This window comes from Mustelus asterias, chromosome 12 (assembly GCF_964213995.1).
Source record: "Mustelus asterias chromosome 12, sMusAst1.hap1.1, whole genome shotgun sequence".
NCBI lineage: Eukaryota > Metazoa > Chordata > Chondrichthyes > Carcharhiniformes > Triakidae > Mustelus > Mustelus asterias.
Genome location: NC_135812.1, coordinates 101,745,010 through 101,767,382, shown reverse-complemented (window position 1 = coordinate 101,767,382; position 22,373 = coordinate 101,745,010). Strand labels below are relative to the sequence as shown.

General features: G+C 53.7%; 1 protein-coding gene across 2 annotated transcripts; it reads left to right on the top strand.

Annotated features, from left to right (window-relative positions):
* The first annotated feature begins 10 nt into the window (after positions 1-10).
* On the top strand, positions 11-18,891 carry sgsh (N-sulfoglucosamine sulfohydrolase (sulfamidase)). 2 transcript variants are annotated; one of them, XR_013499188.1, is made up of 9 exons: positions 11-328; positions 4,408-4,568; positions 6,156-6,261; positions 7,442-7,592; positions 7,953-8,109; positions 13,561-13,642; positions 15,272-15,475; positions 17,309-18,059; positions 18,688-18,891. XR_013499188.1 is itself a non-coding variant. In XM_078225729.1 (8 exons), exons 1-8 carry the CDS (start codon positions 241-243, stop codon positions 17,881-17,883), a joined length of 1,524 nt encoding a protein of 507 aa, XP_078081855.1. In that variant the 5' UTR covers positions 11-240; the 3' UTR covers positions 17,884-18,302. The 2 variants fall into 2 exon arrangements, 1 of the variants encoding a protein (XP_078081855.1); XM_078225729.1 differs by lacking the exon at positions 18,688-18,891 and having other exon boundaries at positions 17,309-18,302.
* Positions 18,892-22,373: the final 3,482 nt, after the last annotated feature.

Below are 22,373 nucleotides of genomic sequence, written 5' to 3'. Positions count from 1 at the left end.
TCATGTGACCACAGCAAATGTAGCTTTCACTTCCGGGAAATTGCAGATTTCAGAGGGACATCGCTTGAATTAAATTGACTCAGTCTGGGCTTTATTGAGTTTGATTCAGTTTGGGCTTTATTGAGTTAGTGGACCAGTCACGGTTAGTTACAGGGAGAATCAGGCTTTGTGGACAGAGGATCCGAGCCACTTGTCACACTGGGGGGGGGGGGGGGGGGGGTCACACTGTGGCCGGGAACAATGTTGTTAATCTGCCTGGTGTTACTTCTGGCAATGGGGAATTGGTGTCGGGGCCAAGAGAGGAGGCGGAATGTACTTCTCATCGTTGGTGAGTGGGTAAGATTCATATTTCTCTCCCCTTCCTCCAATTATTACAATGCATTTTACAGCATAGGCACAGGCCATTCGGCCCAACTGTTCCATGTTTGTCCACTCAAACCTCCTCCCACCCCTTTCCATCTCACCCTATCAGATTCACCTTTCTCCCTCGTGTTTAAAGTTTATTTATTGGTGTCACCAGTAGGCTCACATTAACACTGCAATGAAGTTACTGTGAAAATCCCCTAAATTGGCGCCTCAGTGTCAGGGGAACTAGCATGGGGGTAACGGGATAGGGTCTGGGTGGGATTGTTGTTGGTGTAGAGACGATGAGCCGAATGGCCTCCTTCTGCACTGTAGGGATTCTATGTATATCTACGCCACACTCTCGCGCCTGTTCGGGGACGCTGAGGGAGAATTTAGCACGGCCAATGAACCAAACCAGTACATCCTTCGTACTGTGGGAGGAAACCGGAGCACCCGGAGGAAACCCACGCAGACACGGGGAGAATGTGCAAACTCCACACAGACAGTGACCCAAGCTGGGAATCGAACCCGGGTCCCTGGCGCTGTGAGGCAGCAGTGCTAACCGCTGTGCCATCTGAAGCCTGTTGACCTGTCTTCCTCATAAACATGTCTTGACTATGAATTGTTAAGGTTTGCGTCCCTCTCCCGGGCTTGAGCACTAAAGTCCGGGTGCTGCACTGCCCAAGAGGGTGCTGTACTTCCCGAAGGGGGTGCTCTGTGCTGCACTGCCTGAGGGGGTGCTATGTTGCCAAGGGAGGGGATTGAGGGACAAGGGGTGCTGTCTTTCAGGGGAGACGTTACCTGGGACTGTACCCAGCTGCTCGGGTGGACGGGAAAAATCCCGTGGCATTATGTGAAGATGCTTATAGGGGAGCCTTCCCCCCCTCCCCCGGGGGCCCCCCCCCTGGCCCCGAGGGCCCCCCCCCCTGGCCCCGAGGGCCCCTCCCCCTGGCCCCGGGGGCCCCTCCCCCCTGGCCCCGGGGGCCCCTCCCCCTGGCCCCGGGGGCCCCTCCCCCCTGGCCCCGGGGGCCCCTCCCCACTGGCCCCGGGGGCCCCTCCCCACTGGCCCCGGGGGCCCCTCCCCACTGGCCCCGGGGGCCCCTCCCCCTGGCCCCGGGGGCCCCTCCCCCCTGGCCCCGGGGGCCCCTCCCCCTGGCCCCGGGGGCCCCTCCCCCCTGGCCCCGGGGGCCCCTCCCCCCTGGCCCCGGGGGCCCCTCCCCCCTGGCCCCGGGGGCCCCTCCCCCCTTGCCCCGGGGGCCCCTGGCCCCGGGGGCCCCTGGCCCCGGGGGCCTCTCCCCCCTGGCTCCAGGGGCCTCTCCCCCCTGGCTCCAGGGGCCTAGTCTTCAATTCGACGGGGGATGGCGGACAGCTGCTTGACTACAGGAGCAGCAACAGTCCTGGCTGATCCTGTTGTGCACACCGTACAAGTCAGCTAGGAATGTGGGTGGGCTTAGAGAAAAGAAACTTGCATTTATATAGCACCTTTCACATCCTTCAGTGTTGCATGTTAATGCCAATAACTGCACATTGAGGAAGAATGAATCTGAAGCTAGGCTGTACCTCATAAAGCTTTATTTCCAAGAGAGTAAAATCACAGACTCTCCCAGACACCCAGAGTCAACTGGTTTACAGCATGGAAACAGGCCCTTCGGCCCAACTTGTCCATGCCACCCAATTTTTACCACTAAGCTAGTCACAATTGCCCACGTTTGGCCCATATCCCTCTATACCCATCTTACCCATGTAACTGTCTAAACGCTTTTTAAAAGACAAAATTGTACCCGCCTCTACTACTATCTCTGGCAGCTTGTCCCAGACACTCACCACCCTGTGTGTGAAACAACTGCCCCTTTGGACACTTTTGTATCTCTCCCCTCTCACCTTAATCCTATTCCCTCTAGTTTTAGACTCCTTACCCGTCCCCAGTTGGGGACAGCTGTGCTTAATCACCAACTTAAAGCATGGATTCTATTGCAGGATAATTTTAACATCATCCTGCGCGCCCCTTCAGAGCAGCACAGGCTGACGATGCGGCAAACGGGCTGATGGTGCGGTGCCGGCAGGATGCGGTGCCGGGAGCCGGCAAGGTGCAGTGCCGGCAGGGTGCAGGGTGCCGGCAGGGTGCAGGGTGCCGGGTGCCGGCAGGATGCGGTGCCGGGTGCCGGCAGGGTGCCGGGTGCCGGGTGCCGGCAGGGTGCCGGGTGCCGGCAGGATGCGGTGCCGGGTGCCGGCAGGGTGCGGTGCGTCGGCAGGATGCGGTGCGTCGGCAGGGTGCGGTGCGCCGGCAGGATGCGGTGCGTCGGCAGGGTGCGGTGCGCCGGCAGGGTGCGGTGCGCCGGCAGGGTGCGGTGCGCCGGCCGGGTGCCGGCAGGGTGCCGGCAGGGTGCGGTGCCGGCAGGGTGCGGTGCCGGCAGGGTGCGGTGCCGGCAGGGTGCGGTGCGCCGGCAGGATGCGGTGCGTCGGCAGGGTGCGGTGCGCCGGCAGGGTGCGGTGCGCCGGCCGGGTGCCGGCAGGGTGCGGTGCGTCGGCAGGATGCGGTGCCGGGAGCCGGCAAGGTGCAGTGCCGGCAGGGTGCAGGGTGCCGGCAGGGTGCAGTGTGCCGGCAGGGTGCCGGGTGCCGGCAGGATGCGGTGCCGGGTGCCGGCAGGGTGCCGGGTGCCGGGTGCCGGCAGGGTGCCGGGTGCCGGCAGGATGCGGTGCCGGGTGCCGGCAGGGTGCGGTGCGTCGGCAGGATGCGGTGCGTCGGCAGGGTGCGGTGCGCCGGCAGGGTGCGGTGCGCCGGCCGGGTGCCGGCAGGGTGCCGGCAGGGTGCGGTGCCGGCAGGGTGCGGTGCCGGCAGGGTGCGCCGGCCGGGTGCTGGCAGGGTGCGGTGCGTCGGCAGGGTGCGGTGCGTCGGCAGGGTGCGGTGCGCCGGCAGGGTGCGGTGCGCCGGCCGGGTGCCGGCAGGGTGCCGGGTGCCGGCAGGGTGCGGTGCCGGCAGGGTGCGGTGCCGGCAGGGTGCGGTGCGCCGGCAGGGTGCGGTGCCGGCAGGGTGCAGTGCCGGCAGGGTGCCGGGTGCCGGCAGGGTGCGGTGCAGGCAGGGTGGGGTGCCGGCAGGGTGCGGTGCCGGCCGGCAGGGTGCCGGGTGCCGGCAGGGTGCGGTGCCGGCAGGGTGCGGTGCCGGCAGGGTGCGGTGCCGGCCGGCAGGGTGCGGTGCCGGCCGGCAGGGTTCGGTGCCGGCCGGCAGGGTGCGGTGCCGGCAGGGTGCCGGGTGCTGGCTGGCAGGGTGCGGTGCCGGCAGGGTGCGGTGCCGGCCGGGTGCCGGGTGCTGGCTGGCAGGGTGCGGTGCCGGCAGGGTGCCGTGCCGGCTGACGGCACACAGGCTGAAACCTCCGACTCGAGGGACACTCTTTTAAAACTGAGCTGAGGAGGAATTTCTTCAGCCAGAGAGTGGTGAATCTGTGGAACTCTTTGTCGCAGAAGGCTGTGGAGGCCGGGTCATTGAGTGTCTTTAAGACAGAGATAGATAGGTTCTTGATCACTAAGGGGATCAAGGGTTATCGGGAGAAGGCAGGAGAATGGGGGTGACGGGCGGCACAATGGTCAGCACTGCTGCCTCACAGTTCCAGGGACCTGGGTTCGATTCCTGGCTTGGGTCACTGTCTGTGTGGAGTCTGCACGTTCTCCCCATATCTGCGTGGGTTTCCTCCAGGTGCTCCTCCCACAGTCTGAAAGACGCGCTGGTTGGGTGCATTGACCCGAACAGGTGCCGGAGTGTGGCAACTAGGGGAATTTCACAATAACTTCATTGCAGTGTTAATGTAAGCCTTACTTGTGACTAATAAATAAACTTTAACTTTAAGAATCATATTAGCCATGACGGAGCAGACCCAATGGGCCGAGTGGCCTAATTCTGCTCTATATCTTATGGCCCTATGACAGCACGGCGCTCCCAGTGCCGACCTCACTGGAGTTTCCGGCGCTATGTATAAAGTGTGAGTTGTTGTTGAGTGATCAGTGAGTGTTCTCATTGACAGTGTCTGCTTTTCAATGATCTCTCTGTTGTGTGTGTGTGTGTCACAGCTGATGACGCTGGCTTTGAGACTGAAGTCTACAATAACACGGCCATCCGGACCCCTAACCTCAACCGCCTGGCGAAGCGTAGCGTTATCTTCCGAAATGCCTTCTCCTCTGTAAGCAGCTGCTCGCCCAGTCGCTCCGCCATTTTAACCGGCCTGCCGCAGGTACGTTCACCCCCTCAGTGTTAAACCTCGACTGCGTTCACTGCGGCGTTAGACAGATCACACGCTCCGGATCGTGGGGTCAGCGCTTGTTTCCTGTGACCGAGGATGACCTGCAACTCAGTATTTTTATTTTGAGGGGCGGCACAGTGTGTTAGCGCTGCTGCCTCAGAGCGCCAGGGACCCGGGTTCGATTCCCGGCTTGGGGCACTGTCTGTGTGGAGTTTGCACATTCTCCCCGTGTTTGTGTGGGTTTCCTCCGGGTGCTCCGGTTTCCACCCACAGTCCAAAGATGTGTGGGTTAGGTGGATTGGCCATGCTAAATTGACCCTGGTGTCAGGGGATTAGCAGGGTAAATGCGTGGGGTTATGGGGGATAGGGTCTGGGTGGGATAGTGGTCGATGCAGGCTCGATGGGCCGAATGGCCTCCTTCTGTACTGTAGGATTCTATGATTCTCTGGATTGTTGGGTTCGTGCTTGGTGTTTGTGAGGAGGATGAGCTGTAACTCAGTGAACTCGATATTCTGTCTCTCACACACACCGGCAGCTACAGTGATGCGGCTCACAAACAGTCGGGACTCAGCTGGGCCTTTCCAGAGCGAGGCTGATAGGTTTCTGCTTTGGGGATGTGAAGTAAAGCTGGGTAGATTGGGTTGAGGGGACAATCAGCCACACAGGGCTGAGCAGAGGGGCTGAATGGCCTCTGCCCTGTTCACTTTGATGACGGTACTGTGCTCAGAGAGATGCTGCGATTGATGTTCTGACTCTGGGGAGGAGAGAATCAACCTTGTGCCCCTCCCCCCATCAATAGACGCAATACCCCCCCCCCCACAAAACCACCCCCAGAGCCCTCAGGCCAGAGGCTTTTTAAAATTCATTCCTGGGACATGGATGTCGCTGTCTGGCCAGCGTTTATTGTCCCCATCCCTAGTTGTCCTTGGATGGCAGTTGAGAGTCATCCACATTGCTGTGGCTCTGGAGTCACATGTAGGCCAGACCAGGTAAGGACGGCAGATTTCTTTCCCTAAAGGACATTAGTGAACCAGATGGGTTTTTCCGACAATCGACAATGGTTTCATGGTCATCAGTAGATTCTTAATTCCAGATATTTTTTTACTGAATTCAAATTCCACCATCTGTCATTGCGGGATTCGAACCCAAGTCCCCAGAACATTAGCTGAGTTTCAGGATTAATAGTCTAATGATAATACCACCGGACCATCGCATCTTGTGTGGAGCTTCCCCTGTGGCAGCTGTAGCCACACGTTTGATTTTTGAAGCCTCCATGTTGAGGTGCACTTGTCCGCTCCCTCCTACCCTAGCCGTCCCCCCCGTCCCCCCCACCTCTCCTACCCTAGCTGTGCCCACTCCCCCCCCCCCCCCCCCCCCCCCCCCACCTGTGGGGAAAGTTGTGCTGGTGAGAGTAGGGGTCCAGGCACCATGGGGGAGCTGGGAATTGTGTCAGGCTGGCTGTGTGTGGGGCTCAGTATCTGAGTGGACAGCTCACTGACGCTCTGCGGGTTGCTGTGATTGACGTGGAGGCAGGTTCCGAGGGCGTTGTGAGGATTGACTGGGGTTTGTTCTTTGCAGCATCAGAACGGGATGTACGGACTGCACCAGACTTATCACCACTTCAACTCCTTCGACACTGTCAGAAGTTTACCATTTCTGCTCAGTCAGTCCCGGATCAGGACAGGTAAGGATTTAGACATTGTCACAGGTCACTGGGACTCGATTTCTAAAAAGCTTTCTACATTCACTCTGTTTACAGTGTCACCAAAACCTCTCATCTCCCACCGCAAATAACACGCTCCTTCCTGTGTGTTATCCTGCGTGTGACACGCTCCTTCCTGTGTGTTATCCTGCGTGTGACACGCTCCTTCCTGTGTGTTATCCTGCGTGTGACACGCTCCTTCCTGTGTGTTATCCTGCATGTGACACGCTCCTTCCTGTGTGTTATCCTGCGTGTGACACGCTCCTTCCTGTGTGTTATCCTGCGTGTGACACGCTCCTTCCTGTGTGTTATCCTGCGTGTGACACGCTCCTTCCTGTATGTTATCCTGCGTGTGACACGCTCCTTCCTGTGTGTTATCCTGCGTGTGACACGCTCCTTCCTGTGTGTTATCCTGCGTGTGACACGCTCCTTCCTGTGTGTTATCCTGCGCGTGACACGCTCTTTCATGTGTGTTATCCTGCACGTGACACGCTCCTTCATGTGTGTTATCCTACACGTGACACGCTCCTTCATGTGTGTTATCCTGCGTGTAACACGCTCCTTCATGTGTTATCCTGCATGTGACACGCTCCTTCCTCTGTAATATCCTGCGTGTGACACGCTCCTTCTTCTGTTATCCTGCGTGTGACACGCTCCTTCCTGTGTGTAACACGCTCCTTCCTGTGTGTTATCCTGCGTGTAACTTGCTCTTTCCTGTGTGTTATCCTGTGTAACACGCTCCTTCCCCACGTTAGCCTGCATGTAATATGTTCCTTCCCTGCATGTTATCCTGTGTGTATCATGCTTCTTCCTGAGTGTAATCCCACATGTAACAAGCTCCTCCCTGCGTGTAACACGCTCCTTCCTGCTTGTAACATGCATGTTACATGCTTCTTCCTGTATGTTCTCAGGTATTTACCCCCTAACCTTGTGGAGATCAGAATTGTGACACTGTTTAAAACATATTGAGAGTTGCTCCATCTGTTAACTTGCTGCTCTGTGACTTCCCTTTGCTGCAAATATTAATCTGTATTTTCCTCACGGATACTGTCTGACCTGTTTCGTGTGTTCTGTCTTTATTATAATTTGTAATTTTATTTATTTGTCCTGGACCTGGAGGATCACTCTTCCTCAGTTTATTTCTGATTGGTTTTTTTTTCAGGAATAATTGGGAAGAAGCATGTTGGTCCGCAGTCTGTCTATCCCTTTGATTATTCTGAGACCGAGGAAAACCACTCCATCCTGCAGGTGGGGAGGAATATCACCAAAATCAAACTGCTGGTCCGGGAGTTCCTGCACAGCACCGGAGACAGGTAGAACCCGGGGACAGGTAGAACCCGGGCAGCACCGGAGACGGGTAGAACCCGGGTGGCACCGGAGACAGGTAGAACCCGGGCAGCGTCGGAGACGGGTAGAACCCGGGCAGCGTCGGAGACGGGTAGAACCCGGGCAGCGTCGGAGACGGGTAGAACCCGGGCAGCGTCGGAGACAGGTAGAACCCGGGCAGCGCCGGGGACAGGTAGAACCCGAGCGGCACCGGAGACGGGTAGAACCCAGGGGTGGGTATGAGGGGGCAGTGTGCCTGAACCCTGTGTCTCGGGGGAGTTGGGCACTGGGTGATTTTCCTTGAGTCTGGGGAACCTCGCTTATCCCTCTGTGCTTCTGATTTTTAGGCCGTTCTTCCTCTACGTTGCCTTTCACGACCCGCACCGGTGTGGACATTCCCAGCCCCAGTATGGGCCCTTCTGTGAGAAGTTCGGGAATGGGGAGAGTGGAATGGGCTGGATCCCAGACTGGAAGCCACAGCATTACACACCTGAGCAGGTCAAGGTACGAATAGGGAGACAGTCACACACAGACACACGGTGAGAGGCGGGCAGAGTGGCAGGGCGGGAGGCGGGCAGAGTGGCGGGGCGGGAGGCGGGCAGAGTGGCGGGGCGGGAGGCTGGCAGGGCGGGAGGCGGGCAGAGTGGCGGGGCAGGAGACGGGCAGAGTGGCGAGGCGGGCAGAGTGGCGGGGCGGGAGGCGGGCAGAGTGGCGGGGCGGGAGGCGGGCAGAGTGGCGGGGCGGGAGGCGGGCAGAGTGGCGGGGCGGGAGGCGGGCAGAGTGGCGGGGTGAGAGATGGGCAGAGTGGCGGGGCGGGAGGCGGGCAGTGGCAGGGCGGGAGGCGGGCACAGATGCGGGCAGAGTGGCGGGGTGGGAGGCGGGCAGAGTGGCGGGGTGAGAGATGGGCAGAGTGGCGGGGCGGGAGGCGGGCAGTGGCGGGGCGGGAGGCGGGCACACTTTCCTTAGTCCCTCCATCCTGCAATGTGGTCTCTAATTTGAATCTTTGATGAATTGATTTAAGGGCAGTTTGGGATGAGGAATGGACGCTGAGCGCAGCCAGAGAAGCCCACATCTTTCAAATTCATTCTAAAGAATCTCCTTGGCTGGTTTTGATGGGCTGGGGAGGGAGATTCAGCCACAGTTCCTGCCCCAAGTTCACTATTGTCCCTGCGTGTCCCTGCGCGTGCCTGTCCGTGAGCATGTCCCTGCATGTGCCTCTGTGTTGCGTGCATGTCCCTGCGTGTTCATGCGCGTCTCTAGATGTGGATGCCCGTGCATGTCCCTGCGTGTGCCCGTCACTGCGTATGCCCGTGCCTGCATGTGCGTGTGCCTGTGTGTGTCCCTGCGCGTGCCTGTGCGTGTGCCTGTGTGTGTCCCTGCGCGTGCCTGTGCGTGTGCCTCTGTGTGCGTACATAAAGATGTGGGTGAGGTGCCTGACAGAAGCTCCCCTCCCCCACCCTGCAAAGAGTTGGTGCCCTTGGAATTCTGGGCAGTCTCACAGCTTTACTGCGCAGAAAGAGGCCATTCGGCCCATCGTATCTGCACTGGCCATCAAGCACCTGTCTATTCTAATCCCATTTTCCTGGTCTGTAGCCTTGCATGTTTTTTTTCTCAAATCCCCTCTCTACCTCCTGTCCCTCACCTTAAATCTCTGCCCCCTGGTCACTGAACCCTCCACTAAGGGGAAAAGTATCTTCCTATCCATGTCCCTCATAATTTTGTACACCTCAATCAGGCCCCCCCCTCAGCCTTCTCTGCATTAAGGAAAATAACCCCAGCCTAACCAGCCTCTCTTCATAGCTGGAACGCTCCAGCCCAGGCAACATCCTGGTGAATCTCTGCAACCTCTCCAGTGCAATCCCGTCCTTCTGATAGTGTGGCGACCAGGACTGCACACAGTACTCTAGCTGTGGCTTAATGAGTGTTTTATACAGCTCCACCATAACCAACCTGCTGTTATATTCTATACCGCGGCTAATAAATCCTGAGAACGCGAGAGGGAGAGAGATCTCAATAGGAAGTCAGAGTCCCAGGAGGACGGGGAGGGGAGATTAGTTTTATTTCTTATGATCAGACGGCTGTGGCTCATTGTTCAGTGCTTGGTGTTTAGTTTCTACTTTTATTCATTCGTGGGACATGGGCATCGATGGCTGGCCAGCGTTTATTGTCCATCCCTAGTTGCCCTTGAACTGAGTGGCTTGCTATCATCAAGGAAGAAATAGCGAGACATCAGGATATAAATTGTCCCATTGGTAAGACGCAGCATGGGTTCATGAAGGGCAGATCATGTTTGACTAATTTGGTGGAATTCTTTGAGAACATTGCATGCGCAGTGGACAATGGGGAACCTGTGGATGTGGTGTATCTGGATTTCCAGAAGGCATTCGACAAGGTGCCGCACCAAAGACTGCTACATAAGATAAAGGTGCACGGTGTTACGGGTAATGTATTAGCATGGATAGAGGATTGGTTAACTAACAGAAAACAAAGAGTGGGGATAAATGGGTGTTTTTCTGGTTGGCGATCAGTGACTACTGGTGTGCCTCGGGGATCAGTGTTGGGACCGCAATTGTTTACGATTTACATAGAGTCATAGAGGTTTACAGCATGGAAACGGGCCCTTTGGCCCAACTTGTCCATGCAGCCCTTTTTTTTTAAATCCCTAAGCTAATCCCAATTGCCTGCATTTGGTCCATATCCCTCTATACCCATCTTACCCATGTAACTATCTAAATGCTTTTTAAAAGACAAAATTGTACCCGCCTCTACTACTACCTCTGGCAGCTTGTTCCAGACACTCACCACCCTGTGTGTGAAAAAATTGCCCCTCTGGACACTTTTGTATCTCTCCCCTCTCACCTTAAACCTATGCCCTCTAGTTTTAAGATATATAAGATCACCCCTCAGCCTCCTACGCTCCAGTCTAACCAACTTCTCCTTATAACCCAAACCATCAAGTCCCGGTAGCATCCCAGTAAATCTTTTCTGCACTCTTTCTAGTTTAATAATATCCTTTCTATAATAGGGTGACCAGAACTGCACACAGTATTCCAAGTGTGGCCTTACCAATGTCTTATACAACTTCAACAAGACGTCCCAATTCCTGTATTCAATGTTCTGTCCAATGAAACCAAGCATGCCGAATGCCTTCTTCACCACTCTGTCCAGCTGTGACTCCACTTTCAAGGAGCTATGAACATGTACCCCTAGATCTCTTTGTTCTGTAACTCTCCCCAACGCCCTACTATTAACTGAGTAAGTCCTGCCCTGGTTTAATCTACCAAAATGCATCACCTCGCAAATTAAACTCCATCTACCATTCGTCAGCCCACTGGCCCAATTGATCAAGACCCCGTTGCAATCCGAGATAGCCTTCTTCACTGTCCACTATGCCACCAATCTTGGTGTCATCTGCAAACTTACTAACCATGCCTCCTATATTCTCATCCAAATCATTAATATAAATGACAAATAACAGTGGACCCAGCACTGATTCCTGAGGCACACCGCTGGTCACAGGCCTCCAGTTTGAAAAACAACCCTCCACACCCACCCTCTGGCTTCTGTCAAGAAGCCAATTTTGTATCCATTTGGCTACCTCACTCTGGATCCTGTGAGATTTAACCTTATGCAACAACCTACCATGCGGTACCTTATCAAAGGCCTTACTAAAGTCCATGTAGACAACATCAACTGCACTGCCCTCATCTACCTTCTTGGTTACCCCTTCAAAAAACTCAATTAAATTTGTGAGACATGATTTTCCACTCACAAAGCCATGCTGACTGTCCCTAATCAGTCCTTGCATCTCTAACTGCCTGTAGATCCTGTCTCTCAAAATACCTTCCAACAACTTACCCACCACAGATGTGAGGCTCACTGGCCTGTAGTTCCCAGGCTTTTCCCTGCAGCCCTTTTTAAACAAAGGCTCAACATTTGCCACCCTCCAATCTTCAGGCACCTCACCTGTGACTATTGATGATTCAAATATCTCGGCTAGGGGACCCGCAATTTCCTCCCTAGCCTCCCACAATGTCCTGGGATACACTTCATCAGGTCCCGGGGATTAATCTACCTTGATGCGCTTTAAGACTTCCAGCACCTCCTTCTCTGTAATATGTACACTCCTCAAGACATCACTATTTATTTCCCCAAGTTCCCTGACATCCATGCTTTTCTCAACAGTAAATACTGATGAGAAATATTCATTTAGGATCTCACCCATCTCTTGTGCATAGATGATTTGGAGTTGGGAACCCAAGTGTAGTGTGTCAAAATTCGCAGATGACACAAAGATGGGTGGCAGAGCAACGTGTGCAGAGGACGCTGAAAGTCTGCAGAGGGATATAGATAGTCTAAGTGAGTGGGCGAGGGTCTGGCAGATGGAGTATAATGTTGGTAAATGTGAGGTCATCCATTTTGGTAGGAATAACAGCAAAATGGACTATTATTTAAATGGTAAAAAATTGCAGCATGCTGCTGTGCAGAGGGACCTGGGTGTCCTTGTGCAGGAATCTCAAGGAGTTGGTTTGCAGATGCAGCAGGTAATTAAGAAGGCAAATGGAATTTTGTCCTTCATTGCTAGAGGGATGGAGTTTAAAAACAGCGAGGTTATGTTGCAGCTGTATAAGGTGCTGGTGAGGCCACACCTGGAGTACTGTGTACAGTTTTGGTCTCCTTACTTGAGAAAGGATATACTGGCACTGGAGGGGGTGCAGAGGAGATTCACTAGGTTGATTCCGGAGTTGAGAGGGTTGACTTATGAGGAGAGACTGAGTAGACTGGGCTATACTCATTGGAATTCAGAAGAATGAGGGGAGATCTTATAGAAACATATAAGATTATGAAGGGAACAGATACGATCGAAGCAGGGAAGTTGTTTCCACTGGCGGGTGAAGCTAGAACTAGGGGGCATGGCCTCAAAATAAGGGGGAGCAGATTTAGGACTGAGTTGAGGAGGAACTTCTTCACACAAAGGGTTGTGAATCTGTGGAATTCCCTGTCCAGTGAAGTAGTTGAGGCTACCTCATTGAATGTTTTTGAGGCAAGGACAGGTAAATCTTTGAACAGTAAAGGAACTGAGGGTTATGGTGAGCGGGCGGGTAAGTGGAGCTGAGTCCACAAAAAGATCAGCCATGATCTTATTGAATGGCGGAGCAGGCTCGAGGGGCCAGATGGCCTACTCCTGCTCCTAGTTCTTATTTCGGAGGGCAGTTGAGAGTCAACCACGTTGCTGTGGTTCTGGAGTAAAGCGTAGACCAGACCGGGTAAGGATGGCAGATTTCCTTCCCTAAAGGACATTAGTGAACTAGATGGGTTTTTCTGACAATTGACAATGGTTTCATGATCATCAATAGATTGTTAATTCCAGATTTTTTTTATTGAATTCAAATTCCACCATCTGTCATGGCGGGATTCGAACCCGGGTCCCCAGAACCTTAACAGGGTTTCTGGGTTAAATAGTCTAGCGATAACACCACTAGGCCATTGCCTCCCCTAATTAATTTAATTTGAGTTAGTTTTTGCTGGGGTGCAGAGAGGCCGCTGTCTGTCACACACTGTGTTGAGGTTACCCCCCTCTCCCTGCTCTCTGCGGGATTACTGAGTGTAAAAAGCTGGCCTGGCTGTTAAGACCTGGTTGGCTGTAGAGATTCGCATTCTAATCAGTATTCTGTAACTTGATTTTGTGTCTCTGTGCCCTGTTTGAGAGCAGATATCCACTCCATCTGACGAAGGAGCAGCGCTCCGAAAGCTAATGGCATTTGCTACCAAATAAACCTGTTGGACTTTAACCTGGTGTTGTTAAAACTCTTACTGTGTTTACCCCAGTCCAACGCCGGCATCTCCACATCATGTTTGAACAGGAACCAGGGCCCGTGGCTGTGGAACTAAATTGTTGTTTAATTGTCCCTTTTTCTGTCTCTCTCTCTCTCTCTCTGTTTCCCTTATCCTCAGGTGCCCCACTTTGTACCAGACACACCGGCATCACGGGCTGATCTGGCAGCACAGTACACCACCATCAGCCGTCTAGACCAAGGTACAGTCACAGTACAGCACAGACACAATGGGCCAAATGGCCTCAATCTTTCCATGTTTCAGTGATCAGTGTTCAGCACGACCAAGAGCTGCGGAACCCAGCGGAACAGGACAGTGAGAAAGAAATAGAAGAACTTGCATTTATATAGAGCCCAGCTCGATCATCTGATGTCACCAAAGCTTTTTGAAGTGCTTTTCCTGTCGTAATGTAGGAAACGCAGCAGCTCATTTGTGCATGGCAAGATCCCACAGAGATTGTGTTGAGTGCAGAGTAAATTTGATATTGTCACATGTATTAGTATACAGTGAAAAGTATTGTTTCTTGCGCACTATACAAAGCATACCGTTCATAGAGAAGGAAACGAGAGAGTGCAGAATGTAGTGTTACAGTCACAGCTAGGGTGTAGGGAAAGATCAACTTAATGCAAGGCCATTCAAAAGTCTGACAGCAGCAGGGAAGAAGCTGTTCTTGAGTCTGTTGGTACGTGACCTCAGACTTTTGTACTTTTTTTCTCGATGGAAGAAGGTGGAATGTTCAGGGTGCGTGGGGTCCTTAATTATGCTGGCTGCTTTGCCGAGGCAGCGGGAAGTGCAGACAGAGTCAATGGATGGGAGGCTGGTTAGCGTGATGGACTGGGCTTCGTTCATGACCCTTGTTGGTCAAGATTGGTGAGGACACCCGGGTGGAACTCCACCATGCTCTCCTCCTCCACTCGAAAGAGGAGACAAGGGCCTTGGTTTAATGTCTCACCCGGAAGGTGGCACAGGGGCAGGGTAGCACTCCCTCAGTGCCACATGGGCAGTGTTGGCCTAGATTTTGTCTTGAAGTCTGAGGACTTGAAGCCCTGACTGAGGTGTGCGGAATGCTGCCCCGTGAGTCACAGCCGAGTATCTGCGGAGATTTATCCCAATCTCTGTGACGTGATCCTGGACTTTTTAAATCAGGAGTCTTCCAGGTTGAAATGATCCTGCAATAGAATCCAATAGATTAAGCACAGCGATCCCCAGCTGGGGAGGGATTAGGGAATCACTGCCAGTTTATAACAGCCAGTTCACTCTGGGAGGAACTGGGAGTGTCTGCGATTTTACTGTCATTGGAAGTAAAGCTGTCTTAAGGCACAGGCCAGCTTCATTCTTCCTCAATGTACAATCACAGGGACTAACTATTGGAAATGGGTTTCACTTTTTGAGAATTCCCAAATGTGGATCCAAAATCCCAAACCGTGTGCAGGATCCGAATGGCAAACTGACCCCGGCTGTGACCCTCAACACAGAGACAGTGGGATTGCACACTGCTCCGTACAGGTAGAGCACCGTGAACTCTGACCCCGCCCCTCGCGCCGGCGTCCCCACCCCGCCCCTTGCGCCGGCGACCTTGCGCCGGTGACCCCGCCCCACCTCTCGCGCCGGCGGCCCCGCCCCACCTCTCGCGCCGGTGACCCCCAACCCCCGCAGTCTCATATTCACGTTTGCTATTGGATTATTGTGTGAGTGAAGCATGATGGGCTTCCAATTAATGATGGGCAAACGATGGGTCTAATTGGACAGCAATATCAAAGAGCCAGCATTGCATGATGGGCTGAAGGGCCTCTGTCTGATTTCTGTGCTTCTTGTTCTGAACTGTGTGCAGGAATCGGGCTGGTTCTGAGCGAGCTGAGGGAGGCAGGTCACGCCAACGATACGCTGGTGATTTATAGCTCTGATAACGGAATCCCGTTCCCCAATGGCAGGACCAACCTGTACCACGCGGGCATCGCTGAGCCAATGTTGGTGCATTCGCCAGAGCACACTGGGCGCTGGGGACAAGTCAGCCAATCATACGTCAGCTTACTAGGTATGTGGTGGTCATTAGCTTGTTGGCGATAAGCTTGTCTTAAAGAGCCATTCAGCGCGGTGATTGTGGTGATTGTCACTTTAAGACCAACCTTACTGAGTAAGGGTCACGTGATCTGAACAAAGGACCGTACAGCACAGGAACAGGCCCTTCGGCCCTCCAAGCCTGCACCGACCATGTTTACCTATCTAGATGAACTCTTATCTCCCTCTATTCCCCGTTTGTTCACGTGCCTATCAAGGTAAGTCTTAAATGTCACTAACATAACTGCCTCAACCACCTCACTGGGCAGTGCATTCCAGGCCCCCACCACCCTCTGTGTAAAACGTTCCCCGCACATCTCCACTGAATGTTTCCCCGTTTACCTTGAACTTGTGCCCCCTTGTAATTGTCATTTCTGCCCTGGGGAAAAAGCTTCCAACTCTTCACCCTATCCATACCCCTCTATCAGGTCCCCCCTCAGCCTCCGTCTTTCCAGGGAGAACAATCCCAGTTTATCCAACCTCTCCTCATACCCTCCATCCCAGGCAACATCCTGGCCAACCTTTTCTGCACCAATCAATGCCTAGCTTGGGGAATCTCTCTAAGGGGAGTTTTCCTAGTTAGAAACAGTGCCTTGTGGACCAGCTCCAAGCATGCAACTGATGAAGCAACCTTGTAAATAAAATATATTTGTTCAACTTAAGCCTCTAAGAGGTGGGTGAGGGTGTGGAGAGGAGGATGGAGCAGGCAGAGAAAGTGTGGGGCTGGCAGGGAGGGTAGGCACCAGGGGAGGGTGGTACTGGCATCCAGGGTGGCATTGGGGGTGAGTGGGCACCAGTACAGTGGTTTGGCAGCAGTTAGGGATGCTGCTTCCGATTGTGAGGGGTATCTACACTGCAAGGTGCGGCTGGCCTGTTTCTGAGCTGTGAACTCTCCTGAGCTCCCTGAGCATAGCCGCCCTCTCCCCCTGTGTCCACACACTGCAGAGGCTCCCATTCACACGCTGCTGGGATCTGTTGGAGGGCAGAACATTAAAAAGGTGTCCCCGCAGGAGAGCAGAGGGCGGCGCGGTGGCACAGTGGGTTAGCACTGCTGCCTCACAGCGCCAGGGAGCCGGGGTCGATTCCCGGCTTGGGTCACTGTCTGTGCGGAGTCTGCACGTTCTCCCCGTGTCTGCGTGGGTTTCCTCCGGGTGCTCCGGTTCCCTTTCACAGTCTGAAAGACGTGCTGGTTCAGTGCATTGACCCGAACAGGCGCCTGACTGGCGACTGGGGGAATTCCACAGTCACTAAGATTTACTGGGACTTGATGGTTTGAGTTATAAAGAGAGACTGGATAGACTGAGACTTTTTTCTCTGGAGCGTAGGAGGCTGAGGGGTGATCTTATAGAGGTCTATAAAATAATGAGGGGCACAGATCAGCGAGATAGTCAATATCTTTTCCCAAAGGTAGGGGAGTCTAAAACTAGAGGGCATAGGTTTAAGGTGAGAGGGGAGAGATACAAAAGTGTCCAGAGGGGCAATTCTTTCACACACAGGGTGGTGAGTGTCTGGAACAAGCTGCCAGAGGCAGTAATAGAGACAGGTACAATTTTGTCTTTTAAAAAGACAGTTGCATGGTAAGATGGGCATAGAGGGATATGGGCCAAACGCGGGCAATTGGGACTAGCTTAAGGATGTTAAAAAAATGGCAGCATGGACAAGTTGGGCCGAAGGGTTTGTTTCCTTGTTGTAAACCTCTATGACTTCATTGCAGTGTTAATGTAAGCCTTACGTGTGACTAACAAATAAACTTTAACAGGGAGAATACTGAAACAGGAATTGAACTGATGCTTGCTTCTCATCCCTCTAGATATAACTCCGACTGTCCTCGACTGGTTCTCCATCCCTTACCCAACCTACAGTATTTTTGGAAAGGATAAGGTTGTACAGCTGACGGGCAGGTCGATGCTGCCGGCTTTGATCTCTGAGCAGCCCTGGTCAACGGCATTCGCCAGTCAGAGTCACCACGAGGTCACCATGTATTACCCAATGAGAGCCGTGCTTTGCCAACAGTATCGACTCATCCATAACACCCAGTTCAAGATGCCATTCCCCATTGACCAAGATTTCTATCTCTCGTCCACCTTCCAAGACTTATTGAACAGGACCCAGAGCGGCCAGCCCACCCACTGGGAGAAATCTCTGCAGGAATATTACTATCGGGAGCGCTGGGAATTGTTCAACACTCGGGAGGATCCGTCCGAGAGTCACAACCTCGCCTCGGACCCACGGTACGCGGACGTACTGGAGAATATGAAGGGGCAGCTGAAGAAGTGGCAATGGTTAACCTATGACCCCTGGGTATGTGCCCCGGATGGGGTGTTGGAAGATCAGGGGCCTTACAAAGTCAACCCTGAATGTCGACCGCTCTACAACAAACTGTAACGTGTGGGAGGGAACCGCCATTTAACGGAGTGTTACACTGAGACGCTGCTGCATCTTCTATTTACCGATAAATGGAAACTGTTGGTACAATTTATATGGACGTGATGGGCTGAATGGCCTCCAGCTGTGTCGTTCTACGATTCTATCTGGCATTTTAGAATCATAGAATCCCTACAGTGCCATTCGGCCCATCGAGTCTGCACCGACCACAATCCCACCCAGGCCCTACTCCCATAACCCCAATGTTTACCCGGCTAATCTCCCTGACACTAAGTGCCAATTTAGCATGGCCAATCAACCTAACCCGCACATCTTTGACTGTGGGAGGAAACCGGAGCACCCGGAGGAAACCCACGCAGACACGGGGAGAATGTGCAAACTCCACACAGGCGGTGAGCCAAGGCCAGAATTGAACCCTGGTGCTGAGAGGCAGCAGTGCTAATCACTGTGCCACCGTGCTTCCCATTGTACATTTGAAGCCCAGCAGATTTGTTTGGGTGTGTTTTTGGAAAACGGGAACACAGAGTTTCCCTGAGGGTGGCACAGTGGTTAGCACTGCTGCCTCACAGCGCCAGAGACCCGGGTTCAATTCTGGCCTTGGGTCACTGTCTGTGTGGAGTTTGCACATTTTCCCCGTGTCTGCATGGGTTTCCTCCGGGTGCTCTGGTTTCCTCCCAGTCAAGGATTAGGTGCGGTTAGGTGGATTGGCCGTGCTAAATTGGCACTTAGTGCCAGGGGGATTAGCAGGGTAAATACTTGGGGTTATGGGGATAGGGCCTGGGTGGGATTGTGGACGGGGTGCAGACTCGATGGGCCAAATGGCCTCCTTCTGCACTGTAGGGATTCTATGACTCTCTGGAATGGGATGTCTGGATTGGGACAGTGCGTCTGAGAGATTCATGGACTGATGGTGGACCCTCGCCAGTGAGTGGCTGTGGAAACTTCCGGCATCTCTTCCCACTGATAACTGGACAAAAGGATAAATAAAGGGCTTTTCTTTTTGTTTGTAAAGCTGTTTATAAAAATGTCTCCCTGTTTCTAAACTGCCAGCCGGGGGGAACAGCTCAACACGACAGAAAATTATTCAGACAATTAAACAAACTCAGGGAGATCCAGTGCCAGATTTGCCCAAATACCCATTTCCCATGTATCCCTGACGGCATCTGTGGAGAGAGAATAGAGCCAATGTTTCGAGTCTGGATGACCCTTTGCCAGAGAGATATCCGACTCGAAGCATTAGCTTTATTCTCTCTCCACAGATGCTGTCAGACTTTCTTTTATTCATTCCTGGGACATGGGTGTCGTTGGCTGACCAGCATTTATTGCCCATCCCTAATTGCCCTTGGAGGGCAGTTGAGAGTCAACCACATTGCTGTGGCTCTGGAGTCACATGTAGGCCAGACCAGGTAAGGACGGCAGATTTCCTTCCCTAAAGGGACATTAGTGAACCAGATGGGTTTTTCTGACAATCAAAGAACAAAGAACAGCACAGCACAGAAAACAGGCCCTTCGGCCCTCCAAGCCTGTGCCGCTCCTTGGTCCAATCGACAATGGTTTCATGGTCATCAGTAGATTCTTAATTCCAGATATTTTTTATGAATTCAAATTCCACCATCTGCCGTGGCGGGATTCGAACCCGGGTCCCCAGAATATTAGCTGAGTTTCTGGATTGATAGTCTAATGATAATACCACTAGGCCATCGCTTCCCCATCCTGAGATTTTTCAGCATTTTCTGTTTTTGTTTCAGATTCCAGAATCTGCAGTAATTTGCTTTGACCCCAAGGTAAACCCCTGTTTGTTTAGCAACACAGAACAGGAAAGGACAATCGCCATCAAACCGGCTGGTCTCAAAGGTCACGGACCCCACTTGACCTCTGACATCCTTCACTCTCCCCTTCTGTAAAACGTTCGTTGATTAGGCTTCAATTTACACCTTTCTTCACTCACACTGTCTCTTTGGGCACAATAGTGGACCCCCACCCACCCTCACTCTCCCTCACCCCCTGCCCCCAGCATGTCATTAACCAGCAGAGACGCTGAGGGGAGTGAGCAGACCTTCAAACCCTGGTGCTGAGGGTTGGTGTTTGAAAGCCAGTAAGTGTTGGTGTGAGGAGGGACTGGCGGAGTGAGTGCTGGAACTCTCTGAGGGAGGAGTGTGTGGGGAATGGGCATCGCTCACTATTGCCAATTGAACCAGCTTTAAAACAACAGCTTACTGGAGCAAGGCTTGTCCATCAGGGATCAGATACAACCCCGAGAGCTGTCATTTCTACGGATACGGGACAGTTTTCTCTGTATTTCAATATTCATTTTTAAAAAAGCCTGAGAATTCACTCTCCTCTGCCTGTACATCTAACCTCTTCCAGCCTCCCTCTCTGCCTGTACATCTAACCTCTTCCAGCCTCCCTCTCTGCCTGTACATCTAACCTCTTCCAGCCTCCCTCTCTGCCTGTAACACTAACCTCTTCCAGCCTCCCTCTCTGCCTGTACATCTAACCTCTTCCAGCCTCCCTCTCTGCCTGTAACACTAACCTCTTCCAGCCTCCCTCTCTGCCTGTACATCTAACCTCTTCCAGCCTCCCTCTCTGCCTGTACATCTAACCTCTTCCAGCCTCCCTCTCTGCCTGTAACACTAACCTCTTCCAGCCTCCCTCTCTGCCTGTACGTCTGACCTCTTCCAGCCTCCCTCTCTGCCTGTACGTCTGACCTCTTCCAGCCTCCCTCTCTGCCTGTACGTCTGACCTCTTCCAGCCTCCCTCTCTGCCTGTACATCTAACCTCTTCCAGCCTCCCTCTCTGCCTGTAACACTAACCTCTTCCAGCCTCCCTCTCTGCCTCCACGTCAAACCTCTTCCAGCCTCCCTCTCTGCCTGTACGTCTAACCTCTTCCAGCCTCCCTCTCTGCCTGTAACACTACCTCTTCCAGCCTCCCTCTCTGCCTGTACGTCTGACCTCTTCCAGCCTCCCTCTCTGCCTGTACGTCTGACCTCTTCCAGCCTCCCTCTCTGCCTGTACGTCTAACCTCTTCCAGCCTCCCTCTCTGCCTGTAACACTAACCTCTTCCAGCCTCCCTCTCTGCCTGTAACACTAACCTCTTCCAGCCTCCCTCTCTGCCTCCACGTCAAACCTCTTCCAGCCTCCCTCTCTGCCTGTACGTCTGACCTCTTCCAGCCTCCCTCTCTGCCTGTACGTCTGACCTCTTCCAGCCTCCCTCTCTGCCTGTACGTCTGACCTCTTCCAGCCTCCCTCTCTGCCTGTACGTCTGACCTCTTCCAGCCTCCCTCTCTGCCTGTACGTCTGACCTCTTCCAGCCTCCCTCTCTGCCTGTAACACTAACCTCTTCCAGCCTCCCTCTCTGCCTGTATGTCTGACCTCTTCCAGCCTCCCTCTCTGCCTCCACGTCAAACCTCTTCCAGCCTCCCTCTCTGCCTGTAACACTAACCTCTTCCAGCCTCCCTCTCTGCCTGTATGTCTGACCTCTTCCAGCCTCCCTCTCCGCCTGTAACACTGACCTCTTTGACCAAGATTCCGGTCACTGTCCCAATACCTCCTTCTCTGCCTTTAACTTTTGTCCGACTGTTCTCGTGTGGGACATTTGATTAGGTTAAAGACATTATATAATTATAAGTTGTTGAACACTCGGAGCTGGGTGTACACAGATCCCACCCCCCCCCCCCCCCCCCCCCGTGTCTGTCTCTCCTCACTGATGGGGGAAAAGGAGAAGGCGCTCCTGTGGCAATGTGGCAGCCCCAGCTCGGGCCTATGTGGTGTTCCGCCCTCCAGGCTGAGATGCCTGTGCCACACCGCGCTGTTCACCCGCTCGATGCCGTGAACTCCTGATCAGAACCAGCTGCTCCTTCGCACGCACCGGCTCTCTGAGGTGAAAGGTCAGTCTATTAAATCACTGCCACCTGTTTCTGCCTCGGCCAACAACACTGGGGGATAGCACGAACCACCGAGCGGCCCGGCTCATCCGCAGAGGTGACACAGTGGTTAGCACTGCTGCCTCACAGCGCCAGAGACCCGGGTTCAATTCCCAGCTTGGGTCACTGTCTGTGCGGAGTCTGCACGTTCTCCCCGTCTCTGCGTGGGTTTCTTCCGGGTGCTCCGGTTTCCTCCCACAGTCCAAAGATGTGCACAGTAAGAAGTCTCACAACACCAGGTCAACGTCCAACAGGTTTATTCGGAATCACGAGCTTTCGGAGCGCTGCTCCTTCATCAGGTGAGTGGGTGCACGTTAAAGGTGTGCAGGTTAGGGGGATTGGCCATGCTAAATTGCCCCTTAATGTCCAAAGACGTGTAGGTTTGAGGGGGGGGGGGATTTGCGTGGGGATAGGGTCTGGGTAAGATGCTCTTCGGAGAGTCGGTGCAGACTTGATGGGGTGAATGAGCACCTTCTGTACTGTAGGGATGCTGTGTTACAGGACACAGTAAGGAGTCTAACAACACCACGTTCAGGTCCAACAGGTTTATTTGGTAGCAAACGCCAC

Bases quoted from the DNA above. Each gene is read 5' to 3' on its own strand.
- sgsh (XM_078225729.1), top strand. From the start codon at position 241: ATGTTGTTAATCTGCCTGGTGTTACTTCTGGCAATGGGGAATTGGTGT. The intron at 6,262-7,441 runs GTAAGGATTTAG...TTTTTTTTTCAG, and splicing joins TCAGTCCCGGATCAGGACAG to GAATAATTGGGAAGAAGCAT. The intron at 15,476-17,308 runs GTATGTGGTGGT...TCATCCCTCTAG, and splicing joins ATCATACGTCAGCTTACTAG to ATATAACTCCGACTGTCCTC.